Source organism: Nelusetta ayraudi, unplaced genomic scaffold (genome assembly GCF_046127955.1).
Source record: "Nelusetta ayraudi isolate G7.1 ecotype Tasmania unplaced genomic scaffold, CSIRO-AGI_Nayr_v1 ptg000018l, whole genome shotgun sequence".
NCBI lineage: Eukaryota > Metazoa > Chordata > Actinopteri > Tetraodontiformes > Monacanthidae > Nelusetta > Nelusetta ayraudi.
In genome coordinates, this window is record NW_027466068.1 from 3,277,501 (window position 1) to 3,302,851 (window position 25,351).

The window sequence follows — 25,351 nt, forward strand, 5'->3', positions numbered from 1 at the left end:
GTCCCAACCAACTACATTTTTTCATTGTGATTCCGTAACACGTGATCGACTCAGCCGTGCTCCACTGCTTTTTGCTGTTGGTGTAAATGTTCATTTTTCCAGTGGGTTTCTAACTGAGCTACATGTCCTTGTTCAAACAGCCCATCAGAGGCTGAGAAAAAAAATAAAGTGTTTCTATAAAATATTCACCAGTGTGTGAACAAGAGTGTTTGTGGCTGAGCGCTGCCCCTCTGGCACTGTGCAAATTAAAAATCTGATATGAATATACCTTGTAATACACTATTTTAAAACTTTGGTTCCTGTTTGAGATTTGCCTCGAATCATTTTTCCTTCTTTTTCCAAAACGTGTTAAATGTGTTCCATTCCTCCTGCCATCCCCGTGGTCTTGCTCAGTTCTCCTTCACTGGCCTGCTTTTTTTCCCTTGGCGTGACGCAAAACAATTCGATTTCTACAGCCGGCCGGGGTGATACTGGCCATATGCGGCGCAACAAGACTTAATTACCTGCGTCATATTACCTTCTGAGAGACTCAACGACTCGCGAGCCTGTTTGAAACAAATCAGACCTGCTGAGCTAATTTACTGCTGAACTAATAGATCTTCAATGTTCCCTCTGTTTTTTTGCAGGAACATCTCAGGGGACTCTAACCCCGACGTCCCCCCTCCACCCACCTCCCCTCCCCCCCCTCCACCCACTCACACACACACACACACTCACACTGTCACCCACACACACTCCAGGTCGCAGCCCTCCAGACGCCATGCAGGAGTCGGAGCCCATCGTGTGGCAGCTGCAGCCCAACATCATCTCCGTCCGCCTCTTCAAGAGGAAGGTGGGCGGTCTGGGTTTCCTGGTGAAGCAGCGGGTGTCCAAGCCCCCCGTGGTCGTGTCTGACCTGATCCGGGGCGGCGCCGCCGAGGAGTGCGGCCTGGTGCAGGTGGGCGACATTGTGCTGGCCGTCAACAACAAGCCGCTGGTGGAGATGTCGTATGAGCGGGCGCTGGAGACGCTAAAGAACGTGGCCCCCGAGAGCCATGCCGTGCTCATCCTGAGGGGGCCCGAGGGCTGCAGCACCCACCTGGAGACCACCCTGAGCGGGGACGGCCGGCAGCGCACCGTCAGGGTCACCAGGCCCTCAAAGTCCCAGGAGAACTGCTCCCCTGCTGGTCAGCAGCAGCAGCAGCAGATGAACAAGGAGCCCCAGCTGAGGGCCATCGAGAACCTGTCGTCTCCGTCCATCACCCAAAGCCCCCTGCTGGTGAGGGAGGGTAACCGCGGCACCCTACTGTGCAATGGGCTGGAGGAGAACAACGAGCTCCTGAAGGAGATTGAGCCAGTTCTGCGCCTCATCAGGAGCAGCAGGAAGGACATCAACGGCGAGGGCAAGAATGCCGGCGCCACCAAGAGGGATGCCCAGATTCAAGTGGCCTGGTATTTTTTTTTTATTTATTTAAAAGCAGAAAAGTGCATATTGATGAAAATGTAAATGTAAATATACCAGAATTAGCCAAAGGTTACTTTCCATCTGCAGTCCCTGGCAGGTCAGAAGAAACAACAATACTATGGCAAATACAAATGAAAAATACAAACAAAAAAAAATAACAATACAATCGAAGAATTGGGCAACTGACACTAACAAAGTAACAAAGAACACAAAGAGGATACAAAAAAACGTAAATTTAAAATTCCCACAGCTTCATTGGTCCCTTTGTCACCAGGTGTCTTGGTCATCCTTCCTCCACACAGGGTGGATCAATATTTGGGTCGAGAGCCTCTTGACACCGTGGTTATTAGCTGACGACCAAGGAAAACACTCGCCTTCTGATTGAAAGAAAGCCCAACTCACATTTCCACAAACTACCGTCATCACCAACAGGCCGTTTTTCACCCACTAGGACACAGTACCAGGGACTGAGTGTCTTCATCTTGGTCTCCAGAGTTTAGTTGAGATGACACAAATGGCAGCAGCTTCATGCCTTCATTTGAAGTCGTTCTTGGTGAGCTGGTGCTTGTGCTCCAGGGTTAGGACTCCAGGGTCAGGCCTCCAGGGTTAGAGTAAAGATTCCATGGTTAGGACCCCAGGGTTAGAGTTCCAAAGTTAGGACCCTAGGGTTACGACTCCAAGGTAAGAACTCCATGATTAGGATTCCAGTTTTAGGACTCTAGGGTTAGGGTCAGGACTCCATGGTTAGGACTCCAGGGCTAGGAGACCAGCACAAGAACTCCAGGGTAAGGACACCAGGGTTAGGGTTAGGACTCCAGGGGTAGGACTCCAGGGTTAGGTCTCAAAAGTTAGGACTTCGGGCTGTTCGCAGTCTCAACGCCAAGTCATATGACATGATCATTTTACAGTTGGCCTGAAAACCGTTTCACTGGCCATTGCCGTACATGCAGTGTAAAGAGGGAGGTGAAGGCCAATTATCTGCTCCAGACTGGCCATCCTCCCTCCTCGCATCCATCGCCTTACAGGAAACTATTGCAAAGCAAAAGTCAACTTTCAAGTTTGAAAGTATATAAAGTAATTTCCTCTCTCCAGTTTGCTCATGCAATCCAAAGATCTCTTGCCGCTGCTCTCCTGGCGACCAATTGAAATCAAATTGAGCTTTGACTCACTTCCTGCTTCCTTACTGATCATCCTCCTCAGCTGCCATAAAAAGCACTGACTGTAGCCATGAGGAGCAATGTCCCCTGTAAGGATTTTTATTGTTGCCCTTGGTTTTTTTTTTGTTGTTGTTGTTGTTTTTATTAGAACGTCAGGACAAAACTATATTTTACAGAATATATAAGATATATATTATTTTATGTTTTTTTTTTTTATTATTATTAATTTTTATTTTATTTCTAGCATTTCACGTCTCTGTTTTTATTTCTTTGAACCCCAGAGTGATCTGTCATGCAGGTTTTTCTCGAGTGTTGAAATTGCGGATTTTTGCCGGCATCAGTCAGCAGCAGCAGTTACACAAAGTGCAAATGTTGTGGCCCCAATTGGAGTGAAGCTGCGGTGAACATCCACCCCATCAGCTCCTTTTCAGAACGGTGGCCTTATGAAAGCCTGATGCATTTCATTTTGTTGCACAACGCCACTCAGTGGAAACGCGGTCATTTCATGGTTGCGTTTAGGGGTTTCAGCAACATCGATTCAGATTTGAAATAGATTTGTGAAGGAAAAAAACTCTGAAACTGATCAGATTTTGCAATGAAAAGTCCTGCTAACTTCATCCCACATACAAAATGCTACACATTGTCACATTTTAGCCACATTAATTCCACAGTTTTCTGTTTTCTTTTTTGTTTGTTTGTTTTTTTCCCAATTCAAAACAATCAGGAACCTTCTGGTAAAAGCAGGTTTTAGCCACTGATGTCACAGGCTGTAACACTGCGGCTGCTTCGTGTCTGTGAACTGGGGGTAGGGGGTGTGGGGGGGCAGAGCTGCTGGAAACACTTTTCAATGAAATCTCGCACATTTCATTCCTTCTTCAAAGCGCATCCTCAGCTCCAGGAAGTCAATGCATAAATTAAGGCTCAGCCACTGAGAGAAGCGGCTTAAATCTGGCTTTGGCTGTATTAGATTACAGTCTCTCTCTTTCTTTTTCTTTTACGGCACTGACGGAACCAAAGAATTGAGCTAGCAAGACTGAAAAGCCGCTTTTAATCAGGGGGATTCATGAGTGAGATGTGCACACATGTGATGTGAACACATTACATTCTTTCAACTTCCTGTTTCCATCACCTGACTGGTAGCAGGTGTTGGCCAACATCCTGTCAGATACACGCCAGCGGAAATGATGAAGAGACGCCCGATGCCGCTTTGTTTTCCTGCCAGACCCCGCCCACCACACGGCCTCGCCCGCCACCCGGTCCTGCCCACCACCAATCCCCAATCCCCGCCCCCCAACAGTGGCCTGTGTAACATAGAAAATGAGAAATGTTCCATCTGTTTTTTTTTCCTTCTTTTCTTCTACTTTTACACCCGTCGGTGACAAAGCTGCACTCACTCAGCTCATGCAAACATTTGTTTGACTTGAAGGGACGTGGTCGGCGTGGGAAACGGCACGTCTCCCCAGCTGGTGCCCGATAACAACAGAATGCTGGAAAACACAGCAGCGGCAGCGGCAGCAGCGCTCAATGCAGCCAACGACAAGGTAAGAAAATCAAACAGATCTGAATCCCTTTGTTGCGTCGATGCCAACTTTGACACACACAGTTCTGTGGTTTTTTCGTCTTTATCTTTGGCACATATTTGCAATGTGAGGTCTTGAGTGTACACGTTCACCCGTCGCCTCTTTGGCTCCGGAGCGTTTTAATCCCCTCGATTGGCACTTTGACACGTTCAGGAACATCTGTGTTGCTTCTCAGCCGCAGAGTCTCAAAGTGTTTTAAGCCTCTGCTTACATCCCATCACAACAACAACACACAGAGGACACATCACCTCTTCATCACATCCTCCACCATCACCTCTTGATCGTGGTTCATGATGAAGAGGCTGTATTATTGATGGTTTTATTAGTTATGTCACTAGTATGTATTGCTTATTAATTTAGTATACTGTATACATCAAAGAAAGGCACTTTTAAATTTCATTGTACTTAATTGTATAATGGCAATAAAGGAATTCAATTTAATTTAATTCAATTCAATTCATTTCAATTCAATTCAATTCAATTCAATTCAATTCATTTCAATTCAATTCAATTCAATTCATCTTTCATCATCACCTCTCCATCAGACCTGCCCAAAGCTGCTGCTGCTGCTGCATTAAGTCCAGCTTATGCTTTCCCACACACCAAGCATCTGCTGCTGCTGCCGCCGCTGCTGTTCGCAGGTCTGGAGTGTCTGTGACAGGCATGCTATCCTAATCCCACCACGCTGCCCATTATCAGCCCACTCTGTGGCCTGGCTCGCTGGCCCCACCCCCCACGTCAGTCCCATCCGTCCGTGGATGGGACTGACATGATTCCGGGAGGCAGAATGAACGTTTGCAGCTGCTGCTCTGTCCTCTCTCACCGGCAGACATTAACCCTGGTGGGAGGGATCGGCCCCTTCAGAGCAGCGGGGACGTGTGTGTGAGGGTGGGGGCCTAGGGGAGTGGGGAGGGGGGATTGGGACGGCAGTCTCGGAGGATCAGCGTGATGCCGTCAGACCCCACATGACCTCGGCGGTGGCCGACCGAATTGAGATGAGTTGTTTTTTTAAACTGGACGTCAGCGAGTCTGTTGGAGCAGAACAGATAGACGAGGGTTAAAAAAATGGAGGAGCGAGGGATCAATTCAGAGGATTCAGAGTGACCTGCAATTAGCTCTGACTGCTGCTGCTGCTGCTGCTTAATGTAATGTCTAATAATCCCACTGAGAGGAAAATTGCACCAAAGTTTGCTGTCAAGTGCTCGAGGGCTCCAGTAACACAAGCAGCCGCCAGTTTCATTCCTGTGCAGGAGCAACCGACCAATAGGAATCTTTGAAAATCTGCTGCTTCTGATGTTGATGCTGCTGCTGCTGCTGCATCTCCAAGAAACAAACGTTATTGTTCATCCTCGACAGCATCACTGGTTGATCACGGCAACATTCTGTCATGCGACTCAACGCTGTCCAATGACCACAATGATACCAATTTAGATTGGCAACAGCAAGATTACCAAAACACACACACACACACACACACACACACCCGCACACAAACAGACACACTGCTTTAGTGTCCATGTCATTGTGAGACAGTTGTTCTTTGATCGTGTGATTCTTGATTTCTGTCGGTTGGACTGATTGTTTTCATGTAAGACTTCAGAAACCTGCTGCCGACAGACAACGACATATTATTTTGCTGCTGACAAGGCAGAGTTTCAGCTTCAACTTTGTAAGTTTGGGACAAAGATCCACATATTATTGAATTGAAAATTCCAGTAAATATTTTCCCTTCATTGCCGTTTTGGAAAAAAAAAAAAGGTTTCTACTATAACACAGAAAAAGTAAAATGTGTGTCCACACAATTGGCACTCAGTCAAAATCGTTGAACCTCAAGTCCATTTCCACAGAACCAGCCTGAAGAGTCTGCATCTGATTTCTTTGTTGTTTTTCTGGCTGAGAATATTTTCACGTTCCCGAAGATTCCCTTGCCGTCCCCAACCAATCGCTGATCACAGTGTGAAAAGGGTCACTGGTATACCAGGTCAACTGATGTCACTTTGGTTCAGGAGGAAGTGATTAAAGAGCCTCAGAGGAGAAGGGAGGGGGGGGGGGCATTGATTACCGTTCTGCAATCAAGCTGCAGCTTGCTAAAGGGTGAGGGGAGGGGAGGGGGGTTAAATTGCAGCCTCTTCTCAGTCAATAGGTTTCGTGCTGCAAACCTGCAGTTATCAAACCCGGCCTGCTGCTATAATGACAGCCTATTAAATGGCTGGAATATAATGGGAGGTGACCTGCGGTGTACAAGAATGTAGGGAGTAGAAGTAGTAGAAGAAGAAGAAGAAGAAGAAGAAGAAGTGGGCAACAGTGTCGTCAACTGAGCTACTTCTGTGTATGTAGCCAGTATTTAGACCTGTCCATCCATCATCCATCCATCATCCATCATATATCCATTCATCCCTCCATCCATCCCATCCATCCATCCATCCATCCATCCATCCCTCCATCCATCTCATCCATCCATCCATCCATCCATCCATCCATCCATCCATCATCCATCCATCATCTGTCCATCCATCCAACAACTTCTTCCTCCTGCTCTCAGGTTTGTGGGGACAATTCAGACCCCTCTTTTTTTTTTTCAAAAAAGCAGCAAGTGACAAATGGAGCGACTTTCTCTGCTGCTCCGGGAGATTTTTGAGTGGTGTGTTGAAACCAGGTCTCACTGGTCACACCTGCTCAGGCAGTCCGCTAGATCCATAGACTCAGATCCAGGAGCCAAATCCCGTTCTGCTCCAGGTCAAATCCGAACTGGGTTAGGCGGTGAAAATGCACATGAAATGAAATGAAAATTGATCCCACTTTAAACCACTCATGAATTTAAGGTCTTTGCCAGCAGGTTTTTTTTTTTTCTTTTTTTCTTTTTGGACTCGGGATCCATTAAAAAAAATAAATAAATAAAATGAAATAAAAAACTGTCCAAAAACTGCTTTTTATCATAATGTTTCCTGGCTGTAAGTCACCTGTGCAGGCAGCAGCAGCTTCAGCTCTGAAACAGGAAAAAAATCAAAGTGAGCTTCATGCGAACAGCTGGATGCTGCCTCATCAAGGATCAAGGGTCATCATGCTGCTGCTCCAGGAATGTAATCATAAAGGAAGCTCACTATGAGTTGAATCCAATGTGTGAAATACCCATCAATATTTAGTACTCAATAATAATCAAAATTTCCTTAAAACGCAGGAAGTCTATAATAACCTTACAATATTCCATGAATGCAAGGCATGAGAGTCTACATAACAACACAGACACAGAAGCTACGCTTGGCCAATACTATCTTTTAAAAATGTAATATTGGACTGGGTGATTGGTGGGGGGGGGTTTCAACCCCACCAAGACCCCCCTGTATTTCCCAAACTGATTCAATCCCTCCACGTGCTGGAGTAGCTTCTGTCTTTGCCCTGCAGTGTCTCTCTGTCAACTGTGTGGCGTTTCCTCTCCCCTGCAGCCGCCGCCACAAGGCAAGACTTCGCCCACCAGGACAGCCCAGAACGGAAGCCCCTCCAAGTGTCCACGCTTCCTCAAGATCAAGAACTGGGAGAACGGCACCGTCTACAATGACACGCTGCACCACAACTCCAGCAAGGTGAGTGACACTGGCAGACTTCCAGCCATGAAGGTGAGAGACGGCTGAGTTCTGTTTGCTATCGTGGCCAGAAAAAAACAACAACAGAAGACTAGCAGCATTAAGACATGAAATCTGTAAATCTGCCTCCCACATTCATATGATTGATTGATAAAAATGATACAGTGGATAAAAACCTTTGCCTCCAAAATATGGAATGAAAAAAAAATCTCATCAGTACTTCTGCAGCATATTTCACAAGTTTTGCAAAGATCCTGAATTGATTCAACTGAACAGACTGTGTTCAGATTCTGACGTGTACTTTTCAGTGTTCCTACTTTATCACTGAATGTGTATTTTGGTTTCCTGAGACTCACTCTGAGTCCAGCCGGTAAACATACTTGTTGACAGGCGGTCCAAACTGCAGACTCATAATGATTCATTCACTCATGGGAGTCAGTAAATAGACACTCCAAACATTCACAAACTGTGATGAAAAATAATTTAAATGCTTTGAAGTTTGGTTGCCGGATTATGTGAACATTGTGTTTTTGGGAGCCAACAAAAGAAGTGAAGTTGACTGCAGGCCTCCGGGTCACATTGTCACAAGCTGATGTTGGTCAAGTGGATTTGTGTCACAGGGATGATTTAATCAGGTTGATTTACCTGAAATCCCCGAAATCCTGCTGTGTCAACAGTGTTGGTAGAGAGGAAATCCCCGAAACAATTTTTAATTTCTCTTTCTAAATGACCAAGGAGGGAGGAGGAACTTTGAAGGTTGCTACATTTCCTGTGGCTGACCCCAAAAAAAAAGAAGGGAAATTTGACTCTTGGGTAAAATTCACATTGCTGTGATGCCATTTGGTGAAAGTTGTGTGTTGACTCATTTGTTCACCGGTGATTTTTGCGGCTAATCATCTCGTAAGACAAGAGCGTCTTTTGAAACAAGAGCTGAAATGTTGAACTGTTGGACATATTTGGAGAAGGTCAAACTAAGATCACCAGTGAAGCGTGTGATGCACCTGAGGTGCTGAGGTTTGAATGTCATCCATGAATTTGGGCCAATAACAATGTTTCAAATCTGCAGTTTTGCCACATTTTTGGCCAAGTCCCCTGTTGAATGAAATTAAAAAGAAAATCCTTGTTGATGGAACTGCCTTGATTCCAACCTGATGATGCTTTGAGAAAGTCCTCAAGTCTTTTTGAACCTTTTTCATTCCAGTTTTAGCCGTTGTGAATAGTGAGACACTGTTTATGTTTAATTCAGGCCGCCTTCTGTCTCACATATGGAAATGATTTCTTTATTTTTTTTTTCCCCCTGCATTGCCATCATGGCTCATCGGTGGCTTTTGTTGCTCTATTGGTGCTGAGAATATGTCCTAGATATCTTAAAGGGCCCCATTTTATAGTCGTCACTGAATCATCAGAGCTCCATGGAGCAACCTCGTACCATTACCAGCTCTCCGTAAAAACAACATTTTAGCCCTCTGTTTGCAGGCACCGCAAAACTGAATTGAGGCTAAATCTGAAGTTCAGTTAGTTTTAGCCATTAGCATTGCATAGCAAAGCATTTTTTTTTAAAGCATTTTTTGGGGGGAGTGACTTTGTATTCGCCTTGCAGCCAGACAGATGCAGAGACAAAAAAGCAGAGGATTATGGGAAATGTGGACGAGACAGGGGGGAACAATAGTGACGCACCTCGTGGGGACGGCTGGCACGGTCGCACAGTGACTCAGATAATTATGCAGCTTTTTCATGTCACGTGACAAGTGTGGGTATTTTTACTCGACCTCATCCTGCTCCTTTTTTGCGTCGCCGTCAGTGTGAGAAGCTCAAGAAAACAGAGCAGAGACGACCGTCCACTCACTCACTCACTCACTCTCTCGCTCACTCACTCACTCACTCATTCACTCTCTCACTCACTCTCTCACTCAGCCAGCTGTTTTTCACCCACTAGATGGTTCTTCTGTCCCACACACCACCCCTTAGCCTCAACTATGATCTATCCATCTGTCTGTCTGTCTGTCTGTCTGTCTGTCTACTGACCGTGAGTGAACATTCCTCGTCCTTTCTTCCTTCCTCTCCTTCAAGAAGAACAGGAAGAACAGAAGAAAGAAAAAAAGATTTTACAAATAAAACACTTTTTCATTTCAAAATTTTAAAAAACTTGGAAGTTGACCAACAGAGATGGTCATGGACTGATGACTCGTAGCTGGTTCAAATGATGCTCTGAGTGTGATGGAGGCCTGTGAATGCTGAACCAATCAAATGTGACTGTCAGGTCACATGACCTTCGCCCTACTACAGTGGTCCAGTATCTAACTGCACCTCTTCACTGAGGGATTCCTTCAAGTTGTGTTCCCTGAACAACTCAGGCATGAAATAATATTGCAGCAGCTCGAACCCTCAGTGGACAAATTTACAAATCTGCCCAAAACTTTGTACGGGCAAAACTTTTAAACAAAGTAGAGAAAAACAGAGGAAATTGATTTTTGTTTTGGGTCATCCATCACCGCTTGTTCCTGTTTTCCGAAAATAACTCTTTATGTCTTTGTTTTCACTGAATTATTCAGTGAAGTGAGAGCGACATGGTGCCCCCCCTCCAACCCTCACCCACTCACCCACTGTTTAAGAATTCACCAACCAAAACTGTGGTTCAATCGGCAAACGGCAGCCCAAATACTCTGTTGAGTGATGGGATGTCCCATAGCTGCACCTTGATTGTATTTGACGTCCGCGGCTGGATTGAATGGTTCCAAAATGATTCCTGGGTGATGCTAAAATGATTTCAGCATGATTCCAGGATGATTCCAGGATGCTTCCTGGATTATTGCCGGATGATCCGTCATCTCTTGGGAATCGGGGGCAGCTGGCTGCCTTGAAGGCCCAGAGCTGTGTGACGTGCTGAAGCACAAGTGATTCTTTTCTTTTATTTCTCTGCTCTCTGCTCTGCGCATTCACTTCCTTCTGCTCTCCCCTCGGTGCTCTTGTTGTTTTGTTTTTTTTCTCGCCGGCTCAATGTAGCTCAGGCCAAATGTTGCCGATGAGATTTTCTAAGCGTCACTCACTCATTTTTTTTGTCCTCTTGATTGTTTTGTTTTCCTCTTTCTTTTCTTTCCCCTCGTTTTCCTTTATTTCCATGACTTGAGGCGCATTTGTTTTGGTCAGATCATTTTTTTCTCCTTCTTCTTCTGTAATGTGTGAATGGTCCACTAGTCTCATTGAATGTCAGTAGCTTTCGGACAGACTGCAGGTCAGTTCCACGACTCGCTGTTTGGACAGGACAAGTGTGCTTCTCAGTGCAACAAGCCAAATTTAGCAGCCAGATCATTTTCAGATTTCCCCGCAGGGCCACGTGCCTCTTGTCTCATCATTCTGCTGTCTGCTCCGGCCCACTCATCTCCTCTTTCTCTAAGCTGTCCAAGACATTTCGGCCAATCAGAGTGACAGCCGACTTTGGCTCTCATCACATTAAACTGGCCACGACGAGCAAATTCCTCCCCGAAATCTCATGTTCTTATCTCCTTGTCGCTCTTTTATCCTGCCTGTCTGCTCACTGACCCGACTGGCTCAGTGGGCGTTAAACAGATTTTGACGCCTTGTGCGCAAAAAATTCACAGTCTTTTGTGACTTCACAGTCTGGAAGTCCCAGCGAACGAAGACATCATTGGTAATGAAAAATACAAAACAGCTTTCCTTGGAGCCAAATGGAAAAATTAGATTGGAATTGGCAAATTTTAATCATACTTATTATTAGAGATAATGGATACAAAATCACCCGTCGATATAAGTTGGATGTTTTGTCTGAGGAGAAATGAATGTTCACCCTGACATCGATATGGACATGGACACGCACAATTTGGACCAAGCTGAATGATGTCTTGAAGGAGCATATCAAGGCCTGAAAATCAGGTTTCATTCAAGGGCCTTGCCTTGAACTGTTCTTTTCTTGTCCTCTGCTGTCTTATCTAAAACAAATAGAGATAAAGAGTGACTGTGTAACTGCCTGATGTAGATTGGGAATGCTCTGACTCTTGAGTTTGATATGAACTGAGATTGTTGAACACTTCAGTGAGCATGAATCAGAGGTGCCCTTAAAATGGAATAAAGGACATTTTGGATTTGGCTCCATGTAACTTTGGCATTGTGGCGGCCTGGTTTTTCTACAATACTCTAAAACAGGCATGGGCAAGCTATGGCCTGGGGCCATATGCAGCCCGTTAAGCTTTTTAATCCGGCCCACCGAACTTGAAGAAATGATATTAATAGTAAGTACATTTTTCCGTGTTTTAAGAGCCATTTCAATAAAGAGCTAAATAACTTGGGGCTTCAAAGACACATTTTGTTCCTACGCTTATGTTCATTTTCAATTGACATTAAAGCACGTTTTTTTCTCCATATCCCATGATATAATTTTTATCCTATGAAGTGGGTCACCAAAACACTCCTATCTGCTCCTGTTCCAGCCCCTCTGTCGCATTTTAGAACCCATTGTGGCCCACCAGTCAAAAAGCTTGCCCACCTCTGCTCCAGAATATTGTGTTCACGAAACAAATGCAAAAAAAAAAAAGTAAATACCCTGGTTTTGTTAGTATGCCTAAACTGTGTCTGCTCCTCCTCAGATACCACTCTGCACTGAAAACGTGTGCAACGGCTCTGTGATGATCCCCAGCGTGCACGGCCGCAAACCCGATGAGGTCAGAAGCAAAGAGGAGCTTCTCAAACTGGCCACTGACTTCATAGACCAGTACTACACCTCCATCAAAAGGTAATCTCATCTTGTGGTGCACGCAAAGCCCAAATACGGAAGTTTTTTTTTGGTTTGGCAAAAATCTTAATCATAGGTGGGTACATAGAAAACTGGATAAAAGTGTCACAAATGTATAGAAAATCTTTAAACATCAATCAAATGCGACAGAACCTGTACACAAGCTGCTCTGAATCCTTATTTTACAAAATATTGATTTTATATTTGATAAGATGTGTGTTTATGATATTTTTTCTATATACACACACCTCATCATCAGAAAAAGTCACTCTGACGCCAGAAACGCTTTGACGGACAGAAGTGCGCCTGGTTTTGGCTGGCGGTATTTAGGTCTGTCAAATTACGTGCGGATGTGAACGCAAACTCTTTGTGGATCTGCCGCTGTTTCGAATAGAGCATATTTACATATAAAGGGGTGTCATTTTGCGCGCAATGACTGATTTAAATACATTCAAAGCCCTGCCACTACATGGGGAATTTTCTGCCGCTTTTCACGTTTCCGTCCACTCTATGGATAAAATGCACCTTTTTTTTGGGCACTATTTACACAGATTTTCTGGCGCAAAAGCTGGGCAATGGCTTTGTGGATCTGGCCCTATGTTTGATTTTAAAATTCATAATTTCTTCAATTAAGAGTCAAACAGAGAGTTTATTGCACAACTATATATTTTTATACAAATGTATATATATATATAAGATGTTGTCTGAGTGACGATGAAGGTGCTTCTAGCTGCTGACGCTGTATTAGCGTCTTATTCTGAGGTGGTGCAGCGAGCATCACATGGCAGCGTGACTCACTCACTCACTCCGCCCGCCCCGGTCCGGTCCGGTCTGGTCTGGTCGCAGCAAGGCCAACGACCACCATCACAGCAACCCAAATGGTGCATTTATGGATGGCTCTGGAGAACGTGCTTGCAAAGGGTCTCAGATTCTTCACAGGGCTCGGTATCACAGGACGTGGCTGCTTTCATATGTTGGCTTCATTGGTTAACAAAGGTTTTTTTGGTTTTTTTTGAAAATGTTTTTCTTTTGCTCGACAAGTTTTGTACATCACAAAAGTATCTGAGTCATGAGATGTTGACGTGATAATGATGGGCAGCAGAACGATGACCGTGGCGCTCTTGAGTTCTCGACGTGAATTGACGTTCTGGTGGAACCAACTGAAGTAAAACACTGGAAACGTCTGGAAACATGTCAGACGTCTCCACTGAGAATCACCGGATGAACGATTCAGTCATCTTTGCTGTTAAAAACACTGGAATTTAGGCATTTTGGGGCCGATTACTGCACCGATTCATGGCGCTGCAGCCTGTTTCTCACACATGCAAAAATTGACCTTCAGTAGTGGCCATTGTTTCTAATACACGTACTGTTTGGGTGCTGCTAATGTCTGGAAGACCAGAGCGGAGCAATGCGTGTGTTGAAAGGACTGACAATTCTCTGGCTCTTTGCTGGGTGTGTCAAGTTCAGCACTGGTTGGTGGTTGCAGGGAAAATTACTGCAAAGCAACATTGTTTCTTTTTGTTTGAGCCACTGCGGCAGCAAATACAGGCTACTTGCACAATAGAGTTGCACCAATGTTTGCGCCATACTCCATTTGCCTTTCCAGACATGGGTGAGCTTCTACACACAGTGGCTACATTTACATGACACTTGAGAAAACCAAATAAATGCCTCAGTGTGACAAGAACTGGACAACTGAAGTGCATGTCAACGTGTTAGTTCGACTGAAATGGGCGTTGAGAACTTCGTTTAGGTCACCCAGATAACGCAATTGGAATTTGACTTTCTCCTTCATGTACGTGTCTTAGTGCTCAATTACAAGAGTGTATTCGCTGTGGTAGATATGGGCTGCGATTTTAAAATCACCAGTGAAATGTGTGTGTTTGGGAATTTGTTACAAATCCACTGACGGTAGCGCAGCACTTCCGCAACTGTTCGTTGACGAAACCAGTTAAATTGAAGACCAGTACAAACATAACACCGGTGTTGCGTCACGCTCCAGTTGTTTATTATTATGCCACATAAGAGGTCACTCGGAAAGGGCGCCGTTTTAACCCGCTGAAAAGACTCATGTCGCCCCCTAGTGTTGAGGAGGAGGACATTTTCCCCTCAATAATTGGACTTTCTCAGCTGCACGTATACTGGCACGAGGACAGAAGTCCGATCAGACGCTAAAACCGAGTTGTTACTGTTTGTAAACCATTTCAAATTTCAGATGTCCCTCTGCTGCTCTGCTGTCTCTTATTTTGTGTTTTGGTTTGCCAGTTTTGTTTTACCAGGATTTCAAGTTTCACACGCATGTTCATAAACTCCTCATTATTGTCTCACATGAATTTGATGTCTGCTTGCCTGTTTTTTATTAAAGGGAGAGTGAATCCAAGTCCCAAAAATGGGGCGGCCCTGTGTGTGCGTAAGTTTGATGCCGCATTCAGAGAATTTTACTTTCTTTTCATTTATTTTTGCAGCCAGCTACTTTGATTCAGTTACCAAACAATATTTGCATTTTTTTTATTTTATTTTTTTTTAATAAAAAACATGAATGATTGAATATTTATTTTTTGTTTGTTTTGTTGTTTTTGTTTCTGTTATTTATTATGCTTCCCATATTTTTTTGTTCATTTTTGTCTTTATTTATTTGCATTTCTTTGTTTGTTTTGTACATATTTATTTTTCTTTGTTGTGTCGCTTGGTAACTAACAAGCTGACTGATTCATTTGAAATCCTTCAGGAATCTTGCACCATGAAACGTTCCGTTCAGATCTGATTGAATTGAATTGAATTCCTTTATTGTGTTCGTTAAATGGTGGAAGAATTTACAAAACAGAAGTAATAAGGATCAGAAGTAACAAGATGTTATAATTTTTCAACTCGCCTGATTTTTCATTTGTCGCGCTCGTGCTGCTCTTCTCTCCGCTGTCACGTGATTTGCTCAGCCAGTCTCCGTTGCCAGTCTCAAGTGAGTCTTTTGTCCGTTACAGGCGACTAACTAACTGCTAACCCAATCGCTTGTGGCTTGTTGCCTGGAGTTCAGCAGGGCTGTCGGTGAAAACCACGGAACCTCATTGGACAACGGGCCTTCCTGACTTTCCATCCGCAGCCTCCAGTGCTAGATTCCCTCTGACATAACAAAGATTTTCCTCTTCATTGTCACTGTTGCTCAGTGACAATGTGATTTGAATAGCTTGCAGCGTTATTGATCCATGTCCAAGTGTGAGCAAAAGAGAATAATTGAATCATTCAGGTCACTTTGCACATTTGGGTTCTGTAATTGGGACCTGATAATAAAAATAATGTCACTGACACAGAATTCAGAAATCACTGTTCACAAACTTGACTCAACCACAGTGATCATTTCATTTGTTCATCCTTGGACTTTGATGGATAACCACCAGACTGTATCATGTGATGTTTTTTTTTTCTGAGGGTCTGATTGTCCTCAGCAGCCAATCACGTCCAAACACTGAAACAAGCACAATGAATAGCCCCAATATCCCATGAGTCCACTGCTGGTTCAGGCCAACAGCTGAAGCTTGCCCCACACCAACCCTTGCAGGTACGAGTCCAAGGCCCACGTGGACCGACTGGAGGAGGTGACCAGGGAGATCGAGGCCACAGGGACGTACCAGCTGAAGGACACCGAGCTGATTTATGGAGCCAAGCACGCCTGGAGGAACGCCGCCCGCTGCGTCGGACGGATCCAGTGGTCCAAACTGCAGGTGACGTGAAAGCAGCGTGTCTGTTTAGTGACAGTGTGACCGTTTTGTTTTGTTTTTTTCTTTCCTGCTGCTCGACTCGACCTCAGAAATGCGTCGCCGTCGTGCACAAGTGGGCAGCTGCTTGAAGGTTTTGATTGATAAGGCCCTTAACTTAATGGCTCATTGCACCAATACCAATATCAGTACTGGGTATCGGTACCGATACCGGTATTGGCTATCGGTGTCGGTGAGTACTGAAATGCAAGTGTTTGTACTCTGCTCATTCTGCAAAAAAGTAGTATCCCTAGTGCCTGCATCCCTAGTCATTTGAATTTAACTTGCAGGTCTACTACATATTTATAGTATACCATATGTTGTTCACAAAAGGCATTCAATGTAACAAAGAAATTTCACTCAAAAATTAGAGCCATCTTCAGAAGTGCAGTCTCCGATTGGTCCATGCCATTACTCTATATTTGTATGACATGTATGTCCCACTGTGTGTGTTTGTGGTCGTGAACTTGCAGGTGTTTGACGCCAGAGACTGTTCAACAGCCCACGGAATGTACAACTACATCTGCAACCACATCAAGTACGCCACCAACAAGGGCAACTTGAGGTATGCACACGCAAACGCGCACAGACACGCGAACGCACGAGCGCACGCACGCACACACACACGCACACGCACACACTTTCCCAGTTTCATTTCCTGTTCAACTCTACTGCTCCCTTTTCCCCGGCTTCTCTCTCTCTTTCTCTCCTCCATCTGTCCCTCGCCCCACCGCGTGGTGGCCTTTCCCCCACACTCTTTCTCCCCCGACTTGACCCACTGTCCAATCTGTCACTTCGCTCTGTCACTTCACTCTGACTCTGTGCCGCCTGCCGTCACTGATGTGACTGACTGACTCCAGACCTGCTGCTCCTCATCATCACCGATGTCACTCCCTGAGTGATGGGCGGAGCCACTGTGACTGCACTTGTGGCCTGCTACTCAGGAAATAGCTCTGATGTTGTGGCGTTGGGGAAAAGGTTCAGGTTTTTATTGGTCAGTCTCTCCAAAGGCAGCAGACACACAAAGGAATGTAAATCAGGCTTCTCACAATATCACAGTGAAGATAAAAAACACCACTGAAAAGCAGTAAAGTGCCATAAGACTACGTCGTCAATAAATAAAAATGCACAGCAAATAAAAGAGACATTTACTGATACTTGAATTACGACAACAGAGGTGCTCACTCTGTGAATTTAAGAGGCAGCATTTTATGTTTGAGTTGAAATTGTAAAAGTGAAAAACAGTAAAGGCACCAATTGACTAACACGACTCACAAACCTTTGGGATGAAACTTCAGAACAGACCTGCTGCACTTTGACCTTGACAGGTGAACCAGTTTGACCTTCAGTGAACTGTTGAACACACCAACTGCCCAACTGTACAACTCTGTTGTTCACATTTTGAAATCATGAGACTACAAACACGGCCAGCTGCTTCTCGACAAGTAGGAAGCAGCTTAGCAGCAGCAGCAGCATTAACACCACATTAACACGTCACATAGATCCAGAGGTGGATTAGCTGTGTGTGTGTGTGTGTGTGTGTGTGTGTGTGTGCATGTGTGACTTGTGACATAAAGTCATTAAAGACATTGACTGCAGACCATCTGTTCACTATCTTGATGCATTTCAGTGTCACTGAGTCTCTATTGGTTCATCATCATTTTTTTCTTCACCCTGTGAGGCTACAGTGTCGTCAACTCACCTGGTTCTTGTTTGAGTTGACTTCCTGATTCGCTCAGCGCCGACTGACTGATTGGGTTGTGTTGCTGTTTGTTTGTGTTTTGCTGTATGTGTTGCTGTTTGCGTGGCTGCAGGTCGGCCATCACCATCTTTCCTCAGCGGACAGACGGCAAACACGACTACCGGGTGTGGAACAGTCAGCTCATCCGGTATGCCGGCTACAAGCAGCCAGACGGGAGCGTCCTGGGAGACCCTGCTAACGTAGAGTTCACTGAGGTGGGCCGGGGGAGACCAGACAAGCTCCCTTTTTTCAGTACAGTAGGTCTGTTGTGTGTGTTTGGGCAGAAGAAGAACAAGTCGCCCTGTTTCTCTCCAGATCTGCACCCAGCTGGGCTGGAAGGCCCCCAAGGGCCGCTTCGACGTGCTGCCCCTCCTGCTGCAGGCCAACGGAAACGACCCAGAGCTCTTTGAGATCCCAGAGGACCTGGTGCTGGAGGTGCCCATCACACACCCCAAGTGAGTCCCCGACAACCCCACCCCCCCACACCCCCCACACCCCCCACCCCCAACCCGCACCCACTTTCACCTGGACATCCCCGGAAGATCACAGACTGACGAGGCCAGCAGGGATTGAACCAAAAAAAAAGAAAAAAAGAATACAATAAAATAATGCGTGGGCTTCGTCTCCCTGAACGACACTAATGTGGCCTGAAGTCTGATTGGCTCTCAGTCACATTCCAACTGGGTCGAATGTTTGTCAGCTGCAGATCTTCCATCTGTTGCTATGAGCAGCTTGTTGTTATCCGAGGGGCTCGTTAGTGACGTCGTCCTGGTTTCATTCTTCTCCATCAACTCTGAGGACTCTGACCTGAACTCCATCATGCAAGCAGGCCAGGGCAGGAGCATCAGGAGCAGGGCAGGGCAGGAGCATAAATGACTCCTCTGAGATCTTCAGCACCAGGCTGCCACATTTCAGCCGATAGGAAACAAAAGCAGTGAAGTCTTGCGGCAGCATTAAGTTCATACGTGGGTCCTACGTCCTGAGAGTCGCTGTGGCTGAGTCCAAAATCTCCCATTGGCTCCCTCTATAGGCAGTTTTTTTTCTAGCCATTATATAGTGACTTATTAGCCAAATTCAATTAATCAGTCAACTGTTCTTTGGACATTGCTTAATCACATCACAAGGTGTCCCAAAGCGCTTTGTACAATCAGAAGAAAACCAACTAAAAATGAAACTTTCAGGTGCCATTCATTTATTTTATTTATTTTACCTTTGTTTACCCAGGCATGCAATTAAGAACCACTTATTATTTACAAGTGCAGCCTGCATCAACCAGTTAAAGACATCACATAACATCACAGTCGCATTATGAAAACTACCCATTGGCAAGTGGTGATGAATAAATTAATAATTAAAAATATAAATTAATTTACACATATATTTGTATTTTGGATGTCAAGAACATATACAAACATCTTCCCACATTAAAACACAAAAAAGAACGCTCACCTTTTCTAGCTACGGGTCAGTGTGAGTGCAATGCATGATGGGATGTATTGTCATTGGGCTAGTGACCATTGGCTGTATGCTACTTTTAGCAATGCATTGTGGGATGAGTTAAGTGACTACATAGTGAATACTGATGTTCACTCAGGATTCAGACCCCACTGCAACATGTCGCAGCCCCCATATATATAGTGACTATATAGTGACAGTAAGGGGCGATGGAGGACACAGTCCTTGCTGTGATGCTGCCAGGCTCCCTCTGAAAACTGGCATCAGGTGTCTGAACCTCTGAATCCACTGCTGCTTGGTTGTGCCAGTAAAACTGAGCACCAGATCATTGGGAGCTCTGCCACTGATGCTGTCAGTCCCCCTGGGCATTGGGGTTGCAGTTAGACGAGGGCTCCACCTGCTCTGCTCCGAGGCTATTGAAAGTCATCTGCTTGTGTTAATGTTGGTTTTGGCTGCTGCTGGTTTTTTCCACGGCCTCTGTGGGAAGTTAATGGAATCATCGCTGTTTGTCCGGCCAGGTACGAGTGGTTCAAGGACCTGGACCTGAAGTGGTACGGCCTCCCAGCCGTCTCCAACATGCTGCTGGAGATCGGAGGCCTGGAGTTTACCGGCTGCCCCTTCAGCGGCTGGTACATGGGCACCGAGATTGGCGTCAGGGACTTCTGTGACACGTCACGCTACAACATCCTAGAGGTAACAGAGACACCTGGACCAGACGGGTTCTGACTGGTTCTGACTGGTTCCGACTGGTCCAGATTGGCCCTGACCCTCCCTGACTGGTCCTGACTGGCTCAGACTGGCCCAGTGTTGCATATCTTCTGTTCTAGATAGTGTGTGATTATGTAATGAATCACATTTACAGCTATTTTTTCAAATACTTCAAATACCTCATAAAAGAGAAGGAGCTGATAGAGCCGATCCTGGTGTTTGATGCAGGAGGTTGCTGACAAAATGGCCCTGGATACCAGGAAGACGTCGTCCCTGTGGAAGGACCAGGCACTGGTGGAGGTCAACATTGCTGTTCTCTACAGCTTCCAGGTGAGACCCGTCCCCTTTGGATTCACAGGGCTGGAAATTCACATTTCTGAAGTGCAGAAAAAGTCCCCAGATTACCTGGAAAATTCCCTTTTTTCTAACAATAGTCTGTCTCTGTCAGTGAACGACCCAGAAAGGAGTAAAGTCCATCAGTTATTGCTTTATTTATTTACTACTAGATGGATTTTTTTTCAGTAAGTATGGTTCTGAAAAGCGGCACTTTGTGATGTCACAAAGTGCCCCTCCAACCCCCCGTTCAGGTTTGAGACAAACCGAGCCCAGCCATGTGTTGGCCCCGCCCACTAAGATCACCTTGTTTTTCTCCCCTTCCCCTTTGAAAAAAAAAGATTCTACAACTAAAACTTAACATTTTAACTTAGCTTGGCTTTTTTGTAGAAGGCTGTAAACATTGTGCTAAATTCCAAGCGTTTTTTTGATGATAAATTATGTGAGGCTGCTTCAGTGTCCAGGAAGTAAACCAAAGATTTGCCAACAAGGATGAAAAAAAAAGAGAACTTTAGTTTAGTTTTTGTATCGTTCTGTCATTTGTGCCTCCTGCCAGACATGCAAAGTGACCATCGTGGACCATCACTCGGCCACCGAGTCTTTCATGAAGCACATGGAGAATGAGTACCGGGTGCGGGGCGGCTGCCCGGGCGACTGGGTGTGGATCGTGCCGCCCATGTCGGGCAGCATCACCCCAGTCTTCCACCAGGAGATGCTCAACTACCGTCTCACACCCTCCTTTGAGTACCAGGTGAGCTGTGGGGGGTAGGAAGAGGGCAGTTCCCCTTGTCTGATTAGTTCCCACTAGTCTGATTGGTCCACTGGAGAGCAGCAGCTGCGTGTCAATGTCTGGGGGGATGATGGGGTTGATTCACCAACAGGTTGTTTTCACTCAGCTCATACGGGGGCAAAAAGTAAAAAGTTGGTTATTGAATTGAATTGGGTCCTTTACTGACACTGTCAACATTGTCACCAACATTAACTGTGAAAATCAGTTTTCGGTAGTTTTACAGGCTTTAGGCAGCATCACATGACCATCCAGACAACCAACAGATTACAACAGTATCCCATGCTGCGAACCAGCAGTATAAAATAGACGAGAATAGAAGCCTTTATTAATCCCGCATTGACATTTGCATATTTACAGCAACAGTATAGTGCATAAAGATGGAAAATTACATTAATTAAAAAGGAACAAAAAGAAAAGAAAATATTTATAGAAAAAGCAAGATATTTACATCTTATGAACGGTTGGATTATTTAATGAAAAAACTGCTAATAATAGTTGCTGCGGATCTGTCCTGTAGAAAAATGCTAATGTTGTCCGTAGTTTACAGTTCTTCCAATCGCTCTAATCGATCCAACTCCATCTCCACTTCCTGCCCTCCGTCTGAGTTGGTGCCTCATCGTAACCACAAGACTTAAAGCTGGTTGTTAATGACTGCCAGCGTTGCCTCTATTATTTCTTTGTTTTTGTTTTGCTTTGGTTTTTAATGTATTATTTTGGGGATTTTTGTCAATATGTTCACCCATTTTGATTTGGAATTGTTGCAATTTTCTTGTATGTTTTTTGTGTGGATCCCAGGAAGAATCGTCTTCACATGGTGAAAACAAATAGGGATCCTTATGAACTTAACAAATAAACAAACCAACCTCTCCACATGCTCTTGTCTTGTGGTTTTCCATGGCCAGGCTGACCCCTGGAACAGCCATGTGTGGAAGGGAGTCAACGGGACGCCTACCAAGAAGAGAGCCATTGGCTTCAAGAAGCTCGCCAAGTGAGTTGGTCACAAACACAAGTCACTTTCCTCTTTCTGTCTGTTGTTGTTTATTTTCTGAGGCGCAGCCCCAAAATGTCAACCACGACATTCCTGATCACAGGCAGTGAGTCGCATCGCTTGCCCGTTAACGAATCGTGAAGTCGCTCTCTCCGTCATACCTCCATCAGTGTAGCGCTGTAACGCCGCTGCTCTCACTGTGCGTCAGTCTGGTCGACTTGAGCAGCGTTTTCAGTCGAAGGCTCAACCGTGTCTTTTTCTTGAAGCTCAACCTTGACTTCCTCTTCAAAGACGGCTCAGATTCACCAAACAGCTGATCAATGTCTCGCTACAATGCACTTCAGCTGTGTTAGCGAGCTAGAACAGTCTATGTTCAGCCGTACATGCTAACACTGTTAGCATCACGCCACTTTCACTAGATTACCTGTTGTGGAGTTATAGTGGCGCCCTTATACACTCTGAACGCTAAAAATACTAAATACTAGAAATTCTAAAAATAAATACTAAAAATGCAAAAAAAAAAAAAAAAAAAAAGATACAAAAACATTTACTAATTGCTAACTATTTAACATGATATTTACAATGCAACTGGTTCTGCTGCCCACCTGACGTCGTCCATCCCTCTGCCCATTCAGAGCCGTCAAGTTCTCGGCCAAGCTGATGGGTCAGGCCATGGCCAAGAGGGTGAAGGCCACCATCCTGTTCGCCACTGAGACGGGCAAGTCGCAGAACTATGCCAAGACTCTGTGTGAAATCTTCAAGCACGCCTTCGATGCCAAGGTAACGTTTTCTTCAACCTCAGCGTCTCCGCAAGTCAGCTGGTGGAACTGAGAGAGAGAATGAAGGGATGTAGTGGAAAGAATGAAGGGATGAAGAGGAAAGAATGAAAGGAAAGAATGAAGGGATGAAGAGGAAAGAATGAAGGGATGAAGAGGAAAGAATGAAAGGAAAGAATGAAGGATGAAGAGGAAAGGATGAAGAGGAAATAATGAGTGGATGAAGAGGAAAGAATGAAGGGATGAAGAGGAAATAATGAAGAGAAAGAATGAAGGGAAAGAATGAAGGGATGATTAGGAAAAGACTCCTTATGTCTCATTTAGTCTGAGACGGCTGGCAGCAGCTAGCTGCATGCCAGGGGAGTAGGGAGGGTGTTGGGGGTGATGGGGGAAGTTGGGGGGTTGGTGGGGGGGCAGTGCCTTGTGTCACTCCCGCTGCTTCTCTCATGCAGCAAAGTGTTGATAGTCAGAGGCCACAATGAATCAGTGGAGCAGCGGAAGGTAAAGATCCTGAGGCTGCAAAGAACAGCAAGCATGTAGTGAGAGAGAGAGAGAGAGAGAGAGAGAGAGAGAGAGAGAGAGAGAGAGCTGTCAATCACCCACTGTACTCCCCCCTCCCGCCCCCACCACTGCCATGGCCATCAATCACACAAGACAGATAGGTGGATAGGATGGCCTGGGTGTCTAGATGGATCACAGGCCAGATAGGATGGCCTGGGGCAAGTTGTAGCATTGTGTGTGTGTGTGTGTGTGTGTGTGTGTGTGAACAAAGTGGCACATCATATCATGGGATAGTAGCTGTGTGTCACTCTCCTCTGAGAGGCACGGCCATATAAAGCCTTTCTGGGCAGAGACGAAGGTTGGTTGGTTGGTTTGTGTGTGTGTGTGTGTGTGTGTGTGTGTGTGTGTGGCCGACGAAGACCATGTTGAGGTGTGAATCATTGATGCCTGTTGTGCAGCAGCAGCATATCATCATCTAGTTAGAAGCCAGAACAGAGTCTTTTCACTGCCTCCCCTTCCTCCTCCTCCTCCTCCCTCTTCCTCCTCCACCACCCTCTCCCCCTCCTCCTGCTTCTCCACCTCCTACTTCTCCGCCTCCTACTCCTCCTCCTCCTCCTCCACCTCTTCCTGCTCCACCGCCCTCTCCTCCTCCTCCTGCTTCTCCGCCTCCTACTTCTCCGCCTCCTACTCCTTCTCCTCCTCCTCCACCGCCCTCTCCTCCTCCTCCTACTTCTCCGCCTCCTACTCCTTCTCCTCCTCCTCCACCGCCCTCTCCTCCTCCTCCTGCTTCTCCGCCTCCTACTCCTCCTCCTCCTTCTCCACCGCCCTCTCCTCCTCCTCCTGCTTCTCCGCCTCCTACCCCTCCTCCTCCTGCTCCACCTCTTCCTGCTCCACCGCCCTCTCCTCCTCCTCCTGCTTCTCCGCCTCCTACCCCTCCTCCTCCTGCTCCACCTCTTCCTGCTCCACCGCCCTCTCCTCCTCCTCCTGCTTCTCCGCCTCCTACCCCTCCTCCTCCTGCTCCACCTCTTCCTGCTCCACCGCCCTCTCCCCCTCCTCCTGCTCCACCTCTTCCTCCTCCACCGCCCTCTCCCCCTCCTCCTGCTTCTCCGCCTCCTACCCCTCCTCCTCCTCCTCCACCTCTTCCCCCTCCACCGCCCTCTCCCCCTCCTCCTGCTTCTCCGCCTCCTACCCCTCCTCCTCCTCCTCCTCCTCCTCCTCCGCCACCGCCCTCTCCCCCTCCTCCTCCTCCACCGCCCTCTCCCCCTCCTCCTCCTCCACCGCCCTCTCCCCCTCCTCCTCCTCCTCCACCTCTTCCCCCTCCACCGCCCTCTCCCCCTCCTCCTGCTTCTCCGCCTCCTACCCCTCCTCCTCCTCCTCCTCCTCCTCCTCCGCCACCGCCCTCTCCCCCTCCTCCTGCTCCACCTCTTCCACCTCCACCGCCCTCTCCCCCTCCTCCTGCTTCTCGGCCTCCTACTGATGATCAAGGGGCTCTACTGATCCCGTGTCCGTCCTGCAGGTGTCCTCCATGGATGACTACGACGTGGTGGACCTGGAGCATGAGACGCTGGTGCTGGTGGTGACCAGCACGTTTGGAAACGGCGATCCGCCTGAGAACGGAGAGGTAGGCCTGAGTTTAAAGGTCACGGGGTCACCGAGTCAAAGGTGAAATCAACATTTTGTTTTTTTTTAATTTTTGCACATGTAGAAGTTTGGAGCCGCCTTGATGGAGATGCGCCACCCAACGTCCAACACTGAAGACAGGAAGTCAGTCGTCTTTGTTTTCGTGCAAGTCGACCTT

General features: G+C 46.2%; 1 protein-coding gene across 3 annotated transcripts in view; it reads left to right on the plus strand.

Moving 5' to 3' along the window:
• The first annotated feature begins 689 nt into the window (after positions 1 to 689).
• The window catches only part of nos1 (nitric oxide synthase 1 (neuronal)), a 36,185-nt gene continuing 11,523 nt past the window's right edge, over positions 690 to 25,351 (plus strand). Inside the window, exons 1-16 of one of the 3 annotated variants that reach the window (XM_076025794.1) lie at positions 691 to 1,431; positions 4,028 to 4,142; positions 7,625 to 7,762; positions 12,364 to 12,509; positions 14,878 to 14,922; positions 16,066 to 16,228; positions 16,735 to 16,826; positions 18,076 to 18,217; positions 18,318 to 18,457; positions 19,976 to 20,150; positions 20,394 to 20,495; positions 21,055 to 21,249; positions 22,191 to 22,276; positions 22,912 to 23,056; positions 25,070 to 25,174; positions 25,259 to 25,317. In XM_076025794.1, coding sequence (XP_075881909.1) covers positions 761 to 1,431; positions 4,028 to 4,142; positions 7,625 to 7,762; positions 12,364 to 12,509; positions 14,878 to 14,922; positions 16,066 to 16,228; positions 16,735 to 16,826; positions 18,076 to 18,217; positions 18,318 to 18,457; positions 19,976 to 20,150; positions 20,394 to 20,495; positions 21,055 to 21,249; positions 22,191 to 22,276; positions 22,912 to 23,056; positions 25,070 to 25,174; positions 25,259 to 25,317 — 2,519 coding nt within the window. In that variant the 5' untranslated portion in view covers positions 691 to 760. Of the gene's footprint in view, positions 1,432 to 4,027; positions 4,143 to 7,624; positions 7,763 to 10,636; positions 10,657 to 12,363; positions 12,510 to 14,877; positions 14,923 to 16,065; positions 16,229 to 16,734; positions 16,827 to 18,075; positions 18,218 to 18,317; positions 18,458 to 19,975; positions 20,151 to 20,393; positions 20,496 to 21,054; positions 21,250 to 22,190; positions 22,277 to 22,911; positions 23,057 to 25,069; positions 25,175 to 25,258; positions 25,318 to 25,351 lie in introns of those variants that run through there. The other 2 variants (XM_076025795.1, XM_076025796.1) reach the window with 2 other exon arrangements.